At 45.9% G+C, this 21,154-nt stretch overlaps 1 protein-coding gene across 3 annotated transcripts in view; it reads left to right on the top strand.

The window, feature by feature from the left end:
* The window catches only part of LOC139473644 (transmembrane protein 39A-like), a 94,765-nt gene continuing 73,611 nt past the window's right edge, over nt 1-21,154 (top strand). For 2 of the 3 annotated variants that reach the window (XM_071256324.1, XM_071256322.1), the window contains exons 1-3: nt 1-160; nt 7,335-7,548; nt 8,404-8,487. In XM_071256324.1, the coding sequence (XP_071112425.1) occupies nt 72-160; nt 7,335-7,548; nt 8,404-8,487 (387 nt within the window). In that variant the 5' untranslated portion in view covers nt 1-71. The remainder of the gene's footprint in view (nt 161-7,334; nt 7,549-8,403; nt 8,488-21,154) is intronic. The other variant, XM_071256323.1, reaches the window with a different exon arrangement.

Genomic DNA, 21,154 nt, shown 5'->3' with positions numbered 1-21,154 from the left:
TTAACTTCCGGCTAATGGCGGACACGCTTATAAACATTGAATAATTTATGATATAATCGACGGTGTGTAATATGCCAGGGGGGCGTCGGATATTGTCGAGGATTCAGTCATCCTCCTCGTATCCCTCGTCTGTTCACAAAGGATCTGGAGCATCTGGAATGTGAGAAACATCATTGTTGCGAATAGGAAAATGTGATGAATAACACCTCATATTTCGCGCAATATAGCTACAGACCTGGTATTGATAACAGACAATCGTATCGAATTAAGTATAAGTATGTACGTATACATAACTTGGAATTAGGGACCACGATGAATTAATTGTACATTGGTGATTGACCAGAATAAAAAGGATTCATCAAAATTGAGTGTTCTTTCGAAAATACAACATACAGGAACTTGAAACACAATCGGAGCTCTCAACATCTAAATACCAACCTGGTCACGACCATTTACTTAATCATCAAGTTCATTCAAGATATTTATAAGTTGTTTCATAATACCTCAGATTTCGATAATCGTAGTGTGTCTTCTACTGCTTCCTAGGACTTCGAAAACTAGGAGCTGATACTCTAATTTTGTGTGTAGAAAAGTGTCCATGTCCTATACAGCCAACTTAAAGACAGAACATTCTCTAGGCTAGCTGTACTATTGTTGTGCCTATCACTGCCAGGGATATGTCTAGGCAACTATCCAGGACTGAATGGGTTTACTTTCCCAGGAAAAAAATATGCCATCCTGACTCAGTCAATGTTATTATGTGACATCTTAGAGCAGGATTGGTTTACGCTTCTGAGTTGTGACAGTGGAACACAGTAATTGTGCTATTTACAAACATAACCTTCACAAGTAATATTATCATTGAGCACAAGCATTCAGTGAAATTGATGTATACCAGCTTTATACAGTTTCATCCAATATTGTGAAAACTCCTATGTGAACATATATCAACTATTTAGAACTTCAATGTTAAATTATTATTTGGCTGAGGAATGTCCTACAAAGTATATTCAATTGTCAGTGTGATATATTACGCATCATCATTGGTTACCATGACAATATGTTAAGTATGGGATTCTTATTTTGTCACACTATGATGTAGGTAACGCGTAGTCTCCGGGCAGTGCATAATCATTACCCAGATGGTTGTATTAGTAGGACAGGAAACATGCTGTTATCACCATCATCTAAATGTCATATGACCTCATGAAATTTCTTTTTGTTATATAAATTATCTCAGATATCACAGCCATATTTCTTCATGATAATAATGAATAAGAAATGCTTTTATCAACTTGTTGTCAGTCTTGCTGAAGAAGAAGTTGTTCCAACAGGATGTGTGCCTAACCCCATCAGGCAGCTCCCACATGACCACGGAAGGGATGATGTCACTGATACCACATTACTGCTGTCACTCAGAGAGAACAGTCACCTGTTTTGAGCTCTTAGCTACATACATTGCAATATTTGCGTGTTATTCAACACTGTTGTTTTCTGTGAAATATATCCTTTCTATGGTTTGTGTCTTCATATGTTCTGTATAATTTTTACCATTACATTAATATTTAACTCTTGATGGTGGCATTTTGTCACGTTAAATACTAGGCAAATTGTTCTAGTTAGCCATTTCAATTATATTCTTGTACCTATGCTATATTATCGTTATCAGAGTGTTTTTTTCTGCTTTCCTTGCTTAAACTTATCCTTTTAACCCACATGGTTGGGATGGAGATTATAGCATACACAATCGGGTTGGGAAAACATTGTGATTACATCTCTGCTAGTTTGTAACTTTGTACCAAGTATCACTGTAATAAGTCTGGGTGGGATTCTCAACCTTTGTGTTTTAAGTGAATTTACGGTGTTAGAATTTGGTATTAGTCCTGTAGTCCTTGCCAAATTGCCCAATAATTAAGGTATCATAAGGACTAGTAGAAATTTGCCCTTTTTAAGGGTTTTGCTTTAAGTTATTGTAAGGACTGGTGGACTCAAACTGTTAGTTTCTATCACTCATAGATATCTGCTCAGCAGCTGCTATGTGTAGCGCTCGTCTCCCACTCTGTCCTACTGCATTCTACAAGTACCTAAGGGTCTGGTAAATGCCATAAACTTGCCCTCAGGAAGATGTCAGACTCCTCCGAGTCTACAACAACCCCACCAACCACAATTACCCCTCTTCTTCAGGTGGGAAGCCCCCGGTATCCACTCTTCTATGTTCGACTTCGTCTGAGAATCTCTCTACAACCACTTTGCCTAAACTGGTGTTGACGACCCAGACACCGCTGAGTACTCTATCTATGGCACATATCTTTCGACTGTCATGACATTCCAACAGCGTCAGATCGATCATATGAAAACTTATCTGCGTGCTGCTTTAGTAGAACTGACCACTACTCGGTGTCTTTGGTATCTTGCGCTTTCAGAGTGGGACTCGGAATTCAAGCGAGACTTAATCCGACAGCCATGGTCGTCTATCTCCCTCTTCAACGGCCAGGTCTCTGCCACTTACTCCTTACCACAGAGATGAGACTGCTCTCAAAGCCCTGGCATAAGTTACTCATCACCCATCCTTCAAGTCTTCACAGACTGAAAACTAGCAACCCAAGCGTACTTCCCTTAAGACCTGTGGACATCTTTCGCGACAGAAGGAAAAGGAAACAATGCGATGGATGCCAACGACTGGGAACTTCCCCCCCCCGCCCAGTCGTTCCAGTTGTCAAAACACCTGTAGGTGGGAGACTAGGATGTTATTGACAGAATTGGGACATCCTGGGGGACCGATACATCACCAACAACCTGTGCCAGGGATATCAGCAAACACTGCTAAAAGACCTACCTCTGACATCGTCAACTCTGGCTGACGGCTACCCCCTACACAATATCAACAACTAAGAAACATGAACATGCTGATGGCTAAAGAGGCTATAGAGATTGTACACTCTCCGGCCATGACAAAGGGTTCTACTCCCCAAGGACTCCGACCAATTCTAAATGATCCACAACCTGGCTACATTCATCCAGCGCTACCTAGAGTGCCTGCCATATTTTTGTATGACCACGGTGAGGCTGCTCAAGACCCAAATCCAGGCCAACGAAAGCCTCAACATCCAGGATGCCTATCTACATGTGCCGATCCATCCCAGCGACAGGAAATTCCTAAGTTTCATCATTAATGGAATCCATTACCAATGGGCGGTGCTCCCATTTGGCACTTCCATGACCCCATGGCTAAATACACACATCACCAAGCTGATAGCCACCTTCCACCACCTGAGGAACGTCTTGTTCGAGGCGTATTTTGACGTTTGCCTCCTGAACCACCAGAACATGGCAAATCTCATCCTCCACAGGGTTTTTACACAATGGCTCCTCCACCAGTTGGGTTGGATAGTCAATGTACGGTAGTGGGAGCTCACGCCTCATTCACCCTTCAATTCATAGGCGGCCTCTTTCAGACTGCCTGAGACCTCCTATCAGTCCCTAGGACAGATGGCACAAAATCCAGTGCCACCGACTCCCAGCGCTCCAGCAGTCCCGTACACTTTGCCAGTGGCAGGCACTTCTGGGTCTCCTCACAGCTGCACAGGATTTGACCTCCAGAGGCAGGCTTCAACTCCGACCGATACATATATTCCTTGCTCTTTACATCAGATGCCAGGACCAGTCAGCCTCCATCGTCCTCCAGTGATGGATGTTTGAGTCGAATGTCTTAGGAGGCATCTCCTTCACAGAGTTCACTCCTTCACTACACCTGTTCGTCAAAGCCTCTCTTCAAGGTAAGAGAAGAACTCAGCAAGCCTGCAGAGAAATGACCCGATGGGAGGTGGCCACCATGACTACTGCCCCGTTCACAACGCCTGCAGTGGTGACTGTTGCCGCTGGGACGGCAACAACTCTATCGACTTCAGCGTTGACCACTACAATTACGTGTCCGGTCCAGGCGTCCCCATGCTCTAGGCCAACAAGCTCTCCAGCTTTAACGCGGATAGAGGAGCTTACTGGAACTTTAGGGCGAGCGCCAGAACTTAGATTAGAGTGACGCACAGAACATGGGCGCCAGCCAGAATATGGGATGGAGTCCTAGCCATGACTTGAGCAACGTCGCTGGACAAGGCACCTTCTGCAGCACGAACTTGGGTAAGCGCATAAGCGCTGGATGGACGACTCTGATGTAGAGAGTAAGATTAAGCAGAGAGTGGATTGTCTAATCCGAGTGGAAGTTTACTAATGGTACCGATGGACAGGAAACGTAAGATACAATCACCAATTCTACAGGCTGTCTCTCATGGCATCACAGTCAGCGATTGGCAGAGTCTACTGGGTCTACTGACATCGTCCCAAGGTGCAACACACACGGGTTGTCTTCAGCTGAGACCCATGCAATGTTATCTCCAGTGTGGTTTGGTTGGAGTGACCCAGAGCAGATTGTGCTGTAACCACGGTATTGGATGATCCCGTCCCAACATCTGCAACGAGGTGTCTTTGCGAAACTTCATGCCAACCCACCATCTCTTCGTTGATGCATCAATGAGGCGTTGCGAAGAGCACATGGATCAGCTAACACTTCCAGGGGTGTGGACAGAGGAGCAGGCAGGCTTGCATATTAACAGCCGAGTTTTGGGCTGTGATTCTGGCAGTGAAACTAGCCACCCATGTGCTGATATCCAAGACAATGCCACAGTCCACATCAACAAGATGAGGTCCACACATTCCAGCCACTTGTTAGACCGAACTTTTCACTTGTTTTACGAGCTGAAAGAAGTCAAGGCTCGGCACATTCCTGGCATCACAAACGTTGTTGCCGACGCACTGTCTTACCCTCATCAGTCCACACCGACGGAATGACAACTGCATCCCAACCAGTTTTGGATGGTGTGTCACCACTTGACCATGCCCATCGTCTTTGTGTCTCCACTTCCCGATCCACTGGCTTGGGATCAAGACTCTCTCGCTATCTCCTGGGAAAACCTTCACCTTCATGCGTACACATTCCCACAACCAGCAGTGCTACCCAGAGTCTTGCAGAAGTTGAGGGAAACGAAGCAGATCCATCTGCTTTTGGTAGTGCCTTTATTGGCCTGGGAGATTGTGGTTCTCAGAGCTTACATAGGTCGCAGGAGACCCGGTCATGGAGCTCCCTCTGTGGCAGAAGCAACTCATCAACCCACTCATCCGAGTCCCGGCTTGTTAGCTCTGCACGCCTAGTGCATTTGCAAAGAGCATTGACAACTCGAAATTTTCTGTGAGAGCCGCACAGGCCGTTGTGTGAAAACGAAACATTTAGATCTGATGAAGGTCGCTACTCCATTTATTGTGGAATACTAACTGTTTCTGTGTTCAGCTAGACATTTGCAAGGTGGTACTATCGGTATGTATGTGGCAGCCCTTTCCGGGTAATACCATCATGGCAGCTTCCAGGTCTGTCAAGATTAGATCAGCGCCGGAAATCAGAGCTACGTTAGAGGGCTTCCAACATCAAGATCAGAAGAAGCGCTTAAGGCCTCCTGCTTTTGATCTAGGGGTGGTACTGCAACATTTGGTCTCACCACTCTATGAACCGATGGAGCAGGCCGAATTATAGTTTTTGACTCAAATATGGCAGTTCGTATTGGTAAAATACATGCTTTGGAGGTCACATTCAGTTTGACAGGGGCCCGGTCGCTAAGGTTCACTTGGGCCTTATGTGGAATTTTGTGGCTAAAAAGCAGCAATTGGGTGAGGATAATCGACGGTTCACGATGTCGCCCATGTAGGTCATCCTTAGGACGGAGGACCCTGATGATGTGTTGTTGTGTCCTGTGCGGGTGTTCAGGCGTTACTTGGAAGTGGCCAAGAGTTACGGGAGATTATTCCTACCTCTGTTGACCAGAAGTAGAGCAGAGGTGACAAAGAATACCATGGCGTTTTGGCCTCATGCTACAATTCTGCAGGCGGATCAGCATGCAGGATTGGACCCACCTCAGACACACAATCCACATGAAATCAGAGCCTTTGCATCCACAATAGTGCTGCATACTAACTGTGAGCTGACGGATGTCATCAAGGGTGTTTTTGGCGCACTAACATTTCCTTTGCCAACTACTATCTGAGGGACCTCTATGTTGAAGACGTAGAAGGGGTTCATCAGTTCAGGCAGCAGTCAACTGTCCCAGGTTCACATCATTGATTTTGACGCTGTATATAACCATTTATGAATAAATATTGTTTGACAATATCTTATGGCGTACCTCCATTTCTGTTCACCTCACGAACGATGTTGGATCCTGCTGTGTGTCATAGACTCCTCATCGATGTACTCGGTGCATTGCCAGATATTTACTTGTGTCACGTGTGGTTCAATAAATATGCTGAGGTATTGTAGGGCGTGGGTTGTTATACGCTACATCCTATAGTTCCGATCGTTCGGGCGTCACAAATCGGAAACCACACCGGACATTGACCGGCGTCTTACATGTTAGAGTAAGGATGGGACAGGTGATACAGGATTAGGGCCGTGAGCACATCAATTTCGCTTCTCCTAATCCAGACATAATTCGGGTGGTCCCTCAAGCTCCAGCACCATTCAGCACATGTGGCTCAATAAATATTCTGAGGGTTTGTTTGGCTTGGATTGTTATGTGCTACATCCTATTGTTCCAATCTTCCTATCAGATGTTACAAGTGATACAGGATTAGTAAAGAGGTCGCCCTGCCAAGCATAGCCTAAACCAGACATTATTGGGGTGGTTATCAATACGGCAATTTGCAGAGCTCACCGCCTTCTGTGGGATAAGCATTGCAATGTGTTGTGTCAGGAAAAGAAAAAATCTACATGCATTGATTATTCATGATGTTCGTATACTTATCCTGACACAAGACTCAGGCCCTCCCATCCATCCCCCGACTGTCCCCCCCTCTGTCCCCCTGTCTGATGTGCACACAAAGCGCTGACGAGAAGACACTGAAGGGATCAGGAACAGATAACTCTTGTTGGTAACTGAGGGCTGAGGAAGCCCCAGAGGAAGGAGAGGCACGTTTTGAGTGTTGTGTTAAAGGATCAAAGTCAAGAAGGACATTGCAATGTGTTTTGGCAGGATAAGTATACTAATATCATGAATAACCAATTTTTGTGTAGTATTCCCAGTTCCACCCAATCATTCATGCTTCAAGCTCATGAATATGATGAAAAGTCACAGCCTCATTAGCATCATATGCTGTCATCATTATCAGAAAGCCAAATCCCTTTTTGCCTGTATACTTACTGTGATAGTGGTAGTTTCATTCGCTGTTCTTTGTATTTCTTGCACCGATGAAAGTTTGAATGACATGTTAAGGATGCTAACTATTTATTTCAGCAGTAATGGCGATGACCGTGAAACCAACATGATTCCACTGGCATCAATGGTTGTGTTGCCCAAACATGCATCCGTTCCAGAAATCCCTGGAGACAGTAACCTGTACTTTGAGGCGATGTTGTATGTGTTTGGAATCATAGTGATGTGTCTCCAATACATCAACTTGTACAAGACTGTGTGGTGGCTGCCCCATTCACATTCTAGCTATGCTTTAGTAAGAAAACAATCTTTTACTTTTTACCGCTACTTGTCATGTGTACTGGATCAGCTCATACACTCATATGTCAACTGTCTTCACATGTATGTCAGAGTAACAAATGTATTTGGGATAAATCTTTCTTAGCAAAGTACAGATTCTCGTACTTTTTGGGTGGAGTCCTGTCCAGGATTCGAACACACACTGCCAGAGTGAGGCACCTAATCGCCAGCACACAAAGTCAGCAATCTAACCCACTCGGCCACCGAGGTTTCCACAAAAAATGGCATTGTGTATTCCTAGCTTTCAGCCATGGGATCTGTGCCAATTTACACATGTCAGAGGGGTACACAAAGTACGTGATCTTGACTACCAGTTTCACTTTATGTTGAAGCCTCGGTGGCTGAGTGGGTTAGATCGCTGACTTTGTGTGCTGGCGATGAGGTGCCTCACTCTGGCAGTGTGGGTTCGAATCCCGGATGGGACTCAACCCCCAAAAAGTCAAGAATCTGTACTTTGCTAAGACAGTGTTATCCCAAATATAACTTTTCTTACATTTCACCACTTTCTAAATGGCATTGTGTATGTCAGTTTAGTTACAAACATTTAAGATCATGTAATGTTGATAGGGGGTAGGTTTTGCAATACTGGTAAATCATATGTCACACTAGCCTGAGAACAATTTTTTTGTTCTCATATGACATATTTGCATCAATCGAAAAAATTAACACTTTTTGTGCTGAGTCAATTTCATGTGTCGTACTGAGCAATCACACACAGTTTCCTTCTTTTAAAGGTAAAGAAACTGTTTTTGTCTTTCACTCATTGACCCATGATGGTGTCAGTGTTAAAGAATCTATGTTACTGTTACAGAACTTCTACCTGATTGACCCATACCTGGTACAGTTCCTCAGTCTGCTGATGAGCAGGAGGTTGGTGGCGTGCTTTGTACAGGAGGTAGGCATTATAACCAGTATTGAGTTTACATTGTGATAATGGTAAAATGTAAATATACTGAAGTTAGGGATCCTGAATACTTTTGGGGATATGTTTTTGTAGTGAAAACTGAGCACAAAATTTATAAAAAGTATTCCCCAAAATATTCACATGATCCCTAATTTCTTTTTTGTTCTGTATATATGCACATGCACAAAAGTTAAGCGCCACCATATTCATAGTCTCTTGATTTCACGTGTGGGAATCAGAAATACAATATATGATGATGTATGACTGAATTAGGCTTCCATAGTTTCATGAACCCAAATTTGTCCAGATACCACAAGGAAAGCTTGCTTTACATGTTGCTGCAGTTCCCCTACCCTATAAATAGTGAAATTCAAGTTTCAGACACGTGGTTGCATTTTGCTCCTGTGTGAGATTCCCCTTCCAATAGAGGTTGAAAATCAGCCATGGTGAGGAGAAAGTTAACAAACGCTGAAAGATGGCAAGGGATAGGCATGAAAAATGCTGGCATGTCATGCAGGGCCATTGCAAGACAAATGGGTCGTCATCACAGTGTTATCACTCGTTTGATTGTCAAACATGATCAAACCAATGATGTCAATGACAGGCATAGGTCTGGTAGGCCAAGAAAGACCTCTAACAGAGAGGATAGACGTCTTTTCAGGATAGTCAGATGAAATCCATTTGCCACTTCAACAGATTTAAGACTGCAGTGGATTACCCATCAGAGACTCTCGAGGATGACCGTAAGGCGTCGCCTCAGAGCGGCTGGTTTTAACGCCAGAAGACCAGTAAAACATCCTCAACTAACTGAAAGGCACATGCGGAATCGTCTGATATGGTGTCGTGCCCGTAGTCTATGGAACTTGGCCAACTGAGAAGGATGCATTGGTCTGACGAGTGTCGAATGCTGCTACGAACTGTTGATGGTTGAATACGTGTTTGGAGGCAACGTAACACTCGTTTTGCACCAAGGAACATCCAGAAGACCTTAGCATGTCGCAGGGGTCTGTCATGATATGGGGTTGTGTTTCAATCGGCTGCAAACTTCCGCTGGTGACAATTCGTGGAAACCTGAATGGCCAACAATACCAAGATGCCGTTCTTCGTCCAGTGGTAGTTCTTCATTTTGACAACCATCCTCTTCAGACAAGACCTGTTTACATGGACGACAATGCTAGACCACACAGATCTTGGGCAGTTTTGGCTTATTTGCGCTAAGAAGCTATTGCCACTCTTCCTAGGCTGGCATGTAGTCCGGATCTTAATCCGATTGAGCATCTCTTGGACATTCTTGGCCGGAAAATCAGACATCGTGATCCCCCAGTTCAAAATCTCGCTGGACTTGAAGCCGCACTTCATGAAGAATGGATCCGTTTGCCTCAGAGAAGCAGTCAATGACTTGTAATGAGTATGAGGCATAGGGTTGAAGCTGTGGTCAATGTCCGTGGATCATACACATGTTACTGACGTTTCTGTCTTGCAATAAACTCTGCACTCCCTAGGGTGTCTATGTGACACCTGATATGGTCTGCTGATATCATGACAGTTACATGACAAAAAAAGTTTTTCAATGTTTTCTAATCCCTCATCCTCTTTCAGATTAAATCCTCCTTGGGGCACTTATTGCATTTTCCTGGCTCAAGAAAATCTACATGACATGGTTGACATTCGTTTTTGTATGATATACGTCCACCCTATATACGTCACGCCAAGGGAAGCAACTCTCACCCAAATCACTTTCCTTATGTCATCTGACAAAGACAGACGTGCCTGTTTTTTTCAAGACAAACAAAAGTACAAGATTATCGTTCGAACAAGAACATGGCTGACCAAACTGTTTGTATGGTACATTTCTTTCATGCAAAGGCATAATACTTCGCATTGTAAAGTTATAGAGTTGTAATTATAGGACACGTGTACGATACCTTTGAAACAAAGGCCGTCATGGCGTCCATATTGTAGTGCCACATATGATACATGTAACACCAGGGCCATTAAAAACGGCTTGGGTTTTTTAATGTTATATCATCTTTTCCTTTAATAAACCCAAGGTGGTGAGTTAATTATATTTAAATTACACTTACCTTTTTTTACGGGTTTTTACACCTTCGCGTGTAACACGCCCACTTTGGTGTTATAATAATACTACGACATTGGCTATTAGTATCGCGTTACCAATCGCATTCTAAATTACGCCTTTGCTTCTAGTTTCACAATTTATGCACGTATCTTTCCGATCTTTCAATCGCACTGATACACTTTATTACCCTTCCTGCCCAACTCAGAAATTACGTTTTTTTTTACAGACCTTCAAACTGTGTACGGGGTGTTCGGCATCCATTCCCCCCCAAGACAGGCATGATACTTGCCTCAAGTGTCTGGCGGAAGATGGGCATGACGATGGGTCATGCCTGATCTGTGTTGCTTTCACCCCCTGGGCTCAGAAAAAGAGACAAGTGGATCTCATGCACTTTAAGGGTCTCTTGAAGGCGGGGGTGGATATAAGATCGGCAAAGACCGTCCCTCCCTCTCTAAGAAATCAAAAAAGGGTAAAAAAGCAGCAGAGTCTCCTCCACTCCCTCCCCGGGGGCCGGGGGAGAAGGCTCTAGGGTCCCCGTAACAATCACTGCACCCTCTCCTGCACCGTCTTTGGCGGACATCTCTGCCTTGTTGAGGTCGCAGATGGCGTCGATGATGGAGGAGGTAAAGTCTCAGCTCCGAGAGGAGATGCGGACCAAGCCTTCCCTGTTGTTGGCGCCGGACGCGGCTTCGAGACCTCGCGATATGCCCGGCGTTGTCCGAGGCAGGCCACTTGGTCTCGGGGACGATCTCAGACCGGTCTTCGGCACCTGGACCTCCGTTACCCTGGGGGAGTCTTCGAACCCCAACTTGACTAAGGTCAAGCAGGGCCGGCGGTCGCCACCCTTTCCCGCGTGCGGTGCGGAGCTGAAGGCTGCTTATGTTTGCTTAGAGGAGCAATATCGTAACGCATGTCAGCAGCTCCGTGTGTCCGTACACTCTGCATATCTGTCCGCGGTACAGAGGGAGTTAGCGGGAGAGGGGCCGGCCGACTCTTCGGAGTTGGCCGTGCAACTTAAGGAGGTCTATAGTCATCTTGCGAGGGACGTTATTCGTAGCTGTGCCTCGCAGATGATGTGCGCAGTCATGGGCATTCGCAGGCTGTGGATGTCGGTATCCAAATACTCGGCTTCCACATGCCATGATCTATTTGCTTTGCCATATAAGATGGGTGCCATCCTCTTCCCTGGGGCTCAGCAGGTGGTCCGAGAGGCCGCACAGTTGTATGCCTCCATCAAGGATTCTAAGGCCTTGTTGGAGGTACCATGCGTTGAACCGCGTAAGCGGACCTCTCCACTTGACTCCTCCTATGCTGATGTGCCGGGTCAGAAGTCCACACCTGCTTGGAAGCAGCCACTTCCTTCAGGTAAGGGCGCCGGTAGGAGCAAGAGAGGCAGGGGCCGGGGCAAGGCAGCTGGTCGAGGCCAGCAGCCTTTTCGCAGGGCTGGGCCCCGGGCGGACCCACGGTTGCATGTTATCAAACTGCCGACGGCCGGGGTCCACTGCCTCAAGCCGGATGTCCCCGTAGGCGGCCGACTGGCTCTATTCCTGAAGGAATGGGAGAGTCACATCCAATCCCTGGACCCTGTCCACTCTAAGGGATGGCCATTTGCCTCGGTGGAAACATCATCCGCCCCCCTTCTCCGGGATAAAGCACACTGCGCTCGGTGATCTCAGCTGTCGAGACAGGAGAATGGCTAACGTCAATAGACCTAAAAGACGCCTATCTCCACGTACCCATACACCCCGAGTTCAAGAAATACCTGAGGTTTTCTTTCGACGGGAGGTGTTATCAGTTCAGGGTTCTACCATTCGGGATCTCCACGGCCCCGAGGGTGTTCACCAAGCTGATGTTGATTCCCGCACAAGTGGCCAGGTCAAAAGGTCGGTTCTGCCATCTGTACCTCGACGACTGGTTACTAAGAGCTCTATCGCAATACCTGAGTCAGATAGCTACACAAGACGTGATAATTCTGTTCACTCTAGGGTGGATAGTCAATCTCAAGAAGTCAGATCTGAGCCCTACTCAGAATCTAGTCTTCATAGGGGCGAATTTCAACACGGTGAGCGGACTTGTATCTCTGTCACAAGATCGCATTACCAAGGTCAGAAGTGTTACTTCCCAGTTCCTTCTGTCCGCAAGTCACACTGCTCGTACATGGCTCCAGTTACTGGGCAACATGGCGGCGACAGTGGATGTGGTTTTGGAGACCCATTCAACAAGTGCTCCGTCGACTTTGGGTGAACTGTTCTCGAGACTCCACAGTGGCTCAATGCACAACTTCAGTGGTGGAACGAGGTCGGGAATCTGTCCCGGGGGCTCCCCCTCGACACTCCCGTTCCGTCTCTCACAGTTCAAACAGACGCGTCACTCTCCGGTTGGGGAGGCGTTCTGAACGATCACACTGCCTCGGGACTATGGTCCCAGCAGGAGATCAAACTGCATATCAATGTGCTAGAACTGTGAGCGTTGGTGTTCCAACGCTTCCTGGATCTGCTTCGTGGCCAAGTGGTGCATCTAGAGATGGACAACCAAACGGCGATGACTTACATCCGGAAGCAGGGGGGAACGGTGTCTCCATCGCTTCTCCAAGAGACGTGGCAGTTCCTCCTATGGTGCGACTCACACGTTATCAGGGTGCTACCTGTTTATCTCCCGGGGATGGACAACGTCCGAGCCGACGCTCTGTCTCGCCGGATCCTCGCTCCTCACGAGTGGAGGCTCGACCCGGGGATATTCTGGATTATCTCCCATTTATACGGGTCGTTCCAGGTGGATCTGTTTGTGTCTGGGGTGAATCACCAGACACCAACGTTCTGCTCCCGAGTCCCCGACCCGAGGTCGGTGGCACCGGACGCCCTCCAGCTAGATTGGACGGACAGAATTCTGTGGGCATTCCCCCCAGTACCTCTGATTTCCAAGGTCCTGTCTCAGCTAGCCACTCAGCCTGCGCGACTTCTTGTGCTCCTGGCACCCCTTTGGTCGGCGCAGAGTTGGTTTCCAGTAATACTCAGGTTTCTGGCTCAGCCTCCTGTTCTATTACCTTTACGACCGGACCTCCTATCCCAGAACGGGGCCCTCCACCCGAATCCCAGGATTCAGTGTGTGGCTTGGCCACTGTCAGGAATCGCCTCCAGAAGAGCGGTATTCATGCAAGAGTTGCAGACACAATACTGGCTTCGCGGAGGGATTTGACAAACATTCAGTACGAGGATAGATGGGCCTGCAATGCGTCTGCTGGTGTGACGATTGAGGGATTGCAGATCCCTTTTCTGCAGATCTCGTAGTCCTGCTTGAGTTCCTCCAGTCGCGACTAGATGACGGCCTGGCCGCATCGACAGTCCGGGGATACTCTACAGCTATCGCAGCCTTTCACGTCCCTGGTGTGGACAGGATCTGACCGCCTGTCTGGCGGATCAGTCCCCCTTGGGACTTGTCAATCGTTCTTGATTGGCTGTCCGGTCCTTCCTTTCGTCTCTCTCTCTTCAGCTGCTGAGCTGGAAGACGGCGTTCCTTGTGGCGGTAACGTCCGGCAGACGGGTAGGCGACATTCACGCAATGTCAGCTGATCCCGAACTAACTGTCTTTCACCAAGACAAGGTCAGTGTTCGCCTGCCAGACTCTTACCGTCCTAAGGTCGCACACGCCTTCCACGTGACGGCTCCTATTGAGCTACGTGCTCTTTCACAGCCTTCCTCGTCGGGGACCACTACAAGACATGCACATGTCTTGGATGTCCACAGGACCCTCAAGTCCTATATCAGCAGAATTAAGGGTAAGGACAATCAACTTTTTTGCTGTTATGGCGGTAGGAAGGCTGGGTCACCTGCTAGCAAAAAAACTATCTCCAGGTGGATAGTGTCTACTAGCTGTACTTCGTACACCCTTCAAGGCAGGGACCCCCCTACCAAGTTGAAGGCTCATTTGGTTAGAGCAGTGGTTATAACACAAGCGTACACCGCGGCTCTGCCCATTGAGGAGATCTGCTCCGCAGCAATTTGGAGCCAGCCGAGCACGTTCATCAAACATTACCAACTCGACAAACACTCAAGCGAGCGTGCTCGGTTTGGTCAGTCAGTTCTCCGAACTGGGCAAAGTTCTGCATCTCTAGCCGATTGAGCCTTCGAAATTTTAGACCGCCCGGACCGGTTATAAAACTGCTCAGTAACGGTTCCGGATTATATCTTCTACAGTCGATAACAATACCAGCCATTACTACTCGATAATAATCGTATTTGCACACGCACTCCTTCGATTCACGGGGACCCTCTGGCCTAGCTCTGCGCGGGTTTATAGTCTCTCGTGATCTGCGCCCCTATATCACTTGTTCAAAAAAGCGTGGGGGGATGTGTCTCGAGTTCTCGATATGATAAGCCACAAAGAATGGCTCTTTTCTCTTTGTGTATGGTCGACCACGCCCTGTCTCTAGCACCCGCCTTTCGACGATGGTGCATCACGATAAGGTTGGTTCCATTTATTGAACTCTTGTTTATTCATTGAAATAATCAAGATATGATGTATTTATGCACACTTGTTGCTGACGGATGCCACTTCCTAGATTATCTTTAGGAGTCTATCTTGATGCAATAAGTGCCCCAAGGAGGATTTAATCTGAAAGAGAATTTTACAAACCTGTAGAGGTTATGAATTCTCTGATGAAATCCTCCTTGGGGCATGGCCACCCACCTCCCCACATTCCGTCAGCATTAGACATATGGAAAGTGATTTGGGTGAGAGTTGCTTCCCTTGGCGTGACGCGCAGTGGAGGGTGAGGCACCATAAGGGTGGACGTATATCATACAAAAACGAAGTTTTTTGTGTGGTAACATTTTTTTATTAAGGAAAATGGTTACAACTATGTCATGTAGATTTTCTTGAGCCAGGAAAATGCAATAAGTGCCCCAAGGAGGATTTCATCAGAGAATTCATAACCTCTACAGGTTTGTAAAAATTTCGGGTCTTCGGTAAAATTCATTTCTGCATAAACTTGCTTTGGGACAACATTTGCATCACATGAGGTTTACATATACGGCTTATAACAATCGTACATCTCGTTATAATAGTCATCATTAAGTGCCAAAAGTAACAGCTCGCAAATATGGTGGGTGGCGCTTAACTTTTGTGCATGTGTATATTACTGTTTTATGTTCTAATAAAGTCTGAAGCTTGACCCTACACAGCTTGCCATGTGACTGACAGACATGTTGTGTCCATCTTTGGTCGTCAGTTTTTGGCTTTAAACTTGTGGTTGCGCTTTGCTTCCTTCTAAATTTCCTCCTGCAACGGGTGGAGTGTACATTTATATATTTATTATACTTGTATTTGTCTAATTATATATGTTGATTTGGTGAAGAAACCTTTGTCTTTTTTCTGACATGTTTTTTGTTCAAATCCACCATCTTGAATATGATAACAGTCATCATTTCTTATGCAGTTGCAGGCTTGGTAGTTAATTATGATATCATTACCTTTAGCCACTAGTTGGCCTAGCAAGTGCTTCACGCTTGTTATTTGGAGAAGTGGGATCAGGTGGTATAGTTGTAGGGTGGGACTAAATAGTCTTCCTCTTGTCAACTCTGGGACCTGGGGATGGTGCTACCGCGATCAGACTGTCCACCGTCCAATCTAGCATCTGGGCCAAGCTGTGATAAGTGTCCCATTCAGCAAATGAATCAAAGCCCCAGGCCATGGAACCTTCTGATGACTGAGTGACAGCATTGCGTACGACACACAGGAGAGCGGCTTCCACAGGGGCGCTTGGACCGAAATGATCTAGATGAGAGCTTAGAAGAGACATCCAGTGACGCTGAATCCTGAGAGAGAACCCAAGTAGAGGCTGGTGAATCCAAACCTACTACGGGTGTAGTTGCGACAGTGAGGGTGTAGATAATACTGCCCAAGACTGCTGCTGGACCAACAACGCTGGATGAGTCGCAGGCACTGGTGTTGATGGAGATGCTGGCGGGACATAAGTTGCCTGAGGCGGTGGCGCTGTCGGCTGATACACAGGTGTCGGTGCTGGATTGCTGCCACCTTGATTACATGATTGATTACATCCATGCCGTATCTATGTAAGGCGCCGAATGCTGCGCATACATGGACAGGAAACCAGGAGGCGCAGTTGGTAACTGGCTGTGTGCAGAGGTAAGCGCAGGTGTAGAGGGTAACTCTGAAGATGCAGCCATCATCAACAAGTCTGGCATCAGTCATCGTCACAGCAGCCAGAGTAGACAGCCAAGGAGAAGCGCTGTAAGATGCAAGGGAAGGCATAGCCGGTACCATCACAGGAGCGGTCAGCAGCGCCTGAAAGCTAGAACTAGGTGTCAAACTTACTTCTGAGCCTGGCGCCCTGGTGCTCGGCATCGGCAAAGGAATGTTGATTGTACGCTGGGTAAAGTCCAACCCGATGTAGAGGGCTGATTCATGATGACCTCCTTTTAGCGTGCTGTGGGGACTGATGAACAATATGATTACTCGTCTGTATCTTGTAAAACTTCATTAGAGAGGTGAACACTAGTTACATTTTAATTCTGGTCTACAAACCAGACACTGTGGGTGAGGATCTTTAGCACATCGGGGATCAAGAGAGAAAAGCAATGAACCCTCTGAAAATCCCAATTGTCGACATCCCTGTCTGTGGGAGGCAGGGCCTCTTTTGGGAGAACTGGATTGTTTTGGCAGGCCCCTTCGTACTAAACTTACTGCACCATGGTTACAGCACGATGCGGATGATTCACAATCTCTCTTGTTCGACAAGCGCTACAACCACCTCACAACTTTGAGACTACTCAGGAGCAGTATCAACGCTCCTTATTCCCTGATCAGTCTCGACTTGTAGGATGCATACCTGTATGTACCTATCCATCCCTACGACCACATGTTCCTCAGGTTCCAGTTCAGTGGAGTCCAAACAAGGTCAGATTTCGACCCTCGGCTTGGGGTTTGAATGTGTACTTTGGGGCGTGCTCGGGTCTTCGTTTGAGCCGCTCCACACACATCATCCCTTTTTATCCTCACCAAGAATACAATTTTTCTCTTGGCTCCAGCCACAGCAGCAAGGGTTAGTGCGTTACATGCACTCGCTATTATTCGTGTACGCTTTGAGGATGGTACGCATGGATCGCTTCACCTCGGGTTGTGTTGGGATCTATAGCTAAGAGTAAGAGTCAGCTTACAGGACAACCCGACCGTTGCCTCACCATTCCACCTATCTTTAGGATTGTGGGTGCTGAAGAGAAGAACTACTGTGCCCTGTGCATGCACTACAAATGTTCATCTGTCGTTCCAAGACTGTGTGGCACTCGAAAATGGTTGTTTATTCACGTCTCCCAGACATATACGACTGAAGCCGGCCGTAACACCATATCTCTATGGTTACACGTCATTATCTTTCAGTTATACAAGATCGCCAACTGAGAGCGAACAATCCTCACGAGATAAGGGCCGTCACCTGTACCTTGGCTCTGCATAGAAACTGCTCTATTTGACTTCTCATGTTTTTGGAGGTTTGACACTGTCTTCACAGGCCATTATCTGAGAGACGTGGCACTAGAAGATGTCGAAGGCATGCAGAGCCTTAGCCCTTTGGTTGTAGCCCATCAAGTAATCAACCTCTGACGCTAATAATGAACTACTCCTGTTTGGAACCTATCTTACCTGACTCGCGGTGTGTTTGCATGCCTGTTAGAGAGATTATTAGGCTTTATGCCTTCAATTGGTAATTCAGTTTCTAGATCTTAGCTCATGCTAATTTTTCTGACTGTTTTTTACCTGGACATCCTCAACTCTTGTTTTCTTTCTGATTGAGTGAGTGAGTATTACCGATCTGCGTAGATGACAAGAGATACGGTTTCGACACTTTTTTGGTTTTGAGGGTTTATCTATATTGAGGAATTACATCTGAAGGTATGCCCTCCACTGTACTGTGTGATAAAGATGCATTAAGGAGTAATGCAGGATAAGTGAAAAATTTAGTAAGATCTGAATATTTTTCATATTTTTGCATACTTATCCTGCATTACAATATCTTAGGGCCCTTCAATCAGAGACCTGCCTCCCGACTATATCTTCAGATGAAATTGTGACAAGCAGTAATATGAAGATCTGGGACGTCATCACTTCAGTTATGTCCCGTGGCAAGTTGTGTCGGGTCAGGTTTCAGACTTCATTAGAACAATTTTTTATAACTTCAGCCAGACCATCTGTCAAAAGGTAAGCAGTAGATGCTTCAAGGAGAAATGCAGGATAAGTGTACAAATGTAAGAAATGTATAGATTTTATTAAAATTTAAGATCACCTTGACATAGTCATGAAGTGTTCTAAATGTTCATGGCTAACACAAACAACACAAGAAGACTTTGTATCTTGAAAAGCACATCATCCTCTTCACTTGCAAATCTACTGGACATATTGCTTTAAAATGTTTGGATACGTCCTCTTGTACAATGATGCAGTGTCTGCTTTCGAAATGTTTGTATTGGACGTTGTAATGTTCTGTATTTCATTTGCATTTTGTTGTTACAAATTGGACGTGAGTTTTTATTATTTTATGGGTGCTACAATTCTTTGTGGCTTTCTTTACTAAAGTAATTTTGTGCCTCTGCTATCTATTTTAGTACATAAACCAAAAGAGAATGGAGGAAGTTGACCTCTTCAGCACATCATGCATCTCTTATACCTCCACCTAGAGTGTCCTGTTGTGTGTGGGGTCCTGTCTATTTCTCCTGCTGCGCTTGATGGTCTGTCTCCCGTGGCTGGTCCGTTGTCATATTTGTCCTCCATGAATATCAGGGGTGCTGGCAACCAGGGTAGTTGCCAAGGAGGGAACGGTTCAAACGACTCCTCTGGTGCCTCCAGTTAGGCCTGGCAACGAAGGACATGTAATTCCAAATGTATACTGAGTACTGCTACAACCTTCCACCAAGGGTTCTGGAGAAATTGGGGATAACTTTTCAAGGACAAGTGGGGAGTCAATACCCTCAGACATGGGCATTAACTGTGGTTGAACGAGACCCTTCCCTTTTCATCCAGTCCTCGGGGAAATGCCTTACCCACAGGATTACCTGTCTCTCTTGTTGGAGAAAAGAGCAATAGAATAAATCTCATCTGCAATAATTACTCCCCCAAGAAAATTTTGCAAAGTTCTTTGTGACTTGCAGACTAAGGATTTAATCAGTGGTACTTAGAAGTCCCTAGGTTGTGTATGCTTACGCTGGCTACAATTCACTTCCGATGGTGGATTAGATGCTCGGACTTGCTGCCTTCCCTATGGTTTTACCTACAGGGGCCACATTGCCAGTTGTAGTTTCTCCCGTTTGGCATTTCTTCAGCTCTATTGGTATTTACACGATTCAACCTTCCTACATCAGGGGGTGGATCAGTTTCGATTCTTACTTTGATGATTACATTGTGTCTGAACTCTAGTCAGAGATTCTGTACTTATGTCAACTTCGCCAATCATCTCTAGGAACCTTCTCTTTCGACGTATCCTTATACCGTTGTCAAGCAAGGCTGAATAATGAATAATGACTTACTTACATACTTACTTTGGAGATTTAACGTGCGCTTTCCGACTGATGCGTATTTCGCACACGGGCCCGGCCAGGCCATTTAATGTGTTTCCGAAAGGGGCGAGGGTGGTCTGTGCAACCCAAGAGGGGGCTTTTGGGGTTGCTTATATAGAATTTGGGAATTTTGAGATTTGGAATAGATGCCGATGGGGTTGGGGAGGAGAACTAAGGGAGCTGGGTATGGTGGATGATTGTTTGTTTATGTGATTTTGATTTGGTTGGTTATTATGGTTTTAGATGCGTTTTATTAGTTCCGTTTTGATTAAGAATACGCCTAAGGCCTTGAAGTTTTCTAGTTTATTTTGTGGGTTTAGTATTGCTTCTAGAGTGAGAGCCTTGTTTAGATTGAGGGTGGTTTGTAATGGGGTTCGATGTGTTAAGTAGTGTGTGCAGTGGATGAGTGCGTGTTCTGGGGTTTCTGGTTGTTTGCAGTGTGGGCAGTTACCTGTAGTGTGTTTTTTAATTTTTTTTATGTGGTTATTTAGGTTGGTGTGTCCTGTTTGGAGTTTAGTGATTACTCTGTCGATTTTTTTTGATGGATGGAGAATTTTTGGTTTGGTTAGTGGTTTGCTGAGCACTCTTTTGATTTGGCTATTTGAGTTTAGATATAGGTTATGCCATTTTTTTGTGATTTTTTGTTTGTTTACACTTTTAATTTCTGATTTTGAGATGGGTAAGTTTAAGCTTATCTCTGGGATTTTGAGGGATAGTTTATCTGCTTTATCGGCGTTTTCATTACCGTATATTCCTACGTGGGCGGGTATCCACAAGAAGGTTATTTGTTTGCCTGCCTTAGTTAGGTCGTTGGAGCTTTAAGTATTTGATTTATTAATTTAGGTCGGTTTTGGGTACTTTTGTTTTGGAGGGCTTGTAGTCCACTTAGGGAGTCAGTAAGTATTAGGATTTTTTGGTGGTTTTTGGATTCTTGATTGTGGAGGGCTGAGGCCATGCCCATTAGTTCTGCCGTGAATATTGATTGGTTATTTGGGAGTCGGAAGGATTGTGTGGT

This window comes from Haliotis cracherodii, unplaced genomic scaffold (genome assembly GCF_022045235.1).
Source record: "Haliotis cracherodii isolate W230 unplaced genomic scaffold, xgHalCrac1.p SCAF_3, whole genome shotgun sequence".
Taxonomy (NCBI): domain Eukaryota; kingdom Metazoa; phylum Mollusca; class Gastropoda; order Lepetellida; family Haliotidae; genus Haliotis; species Haliotis cracherodii.
Note: the sequence above shows the minus strand (reverse complement) of the source record. Positions and strands in the feature narration are given on the sequence as shown.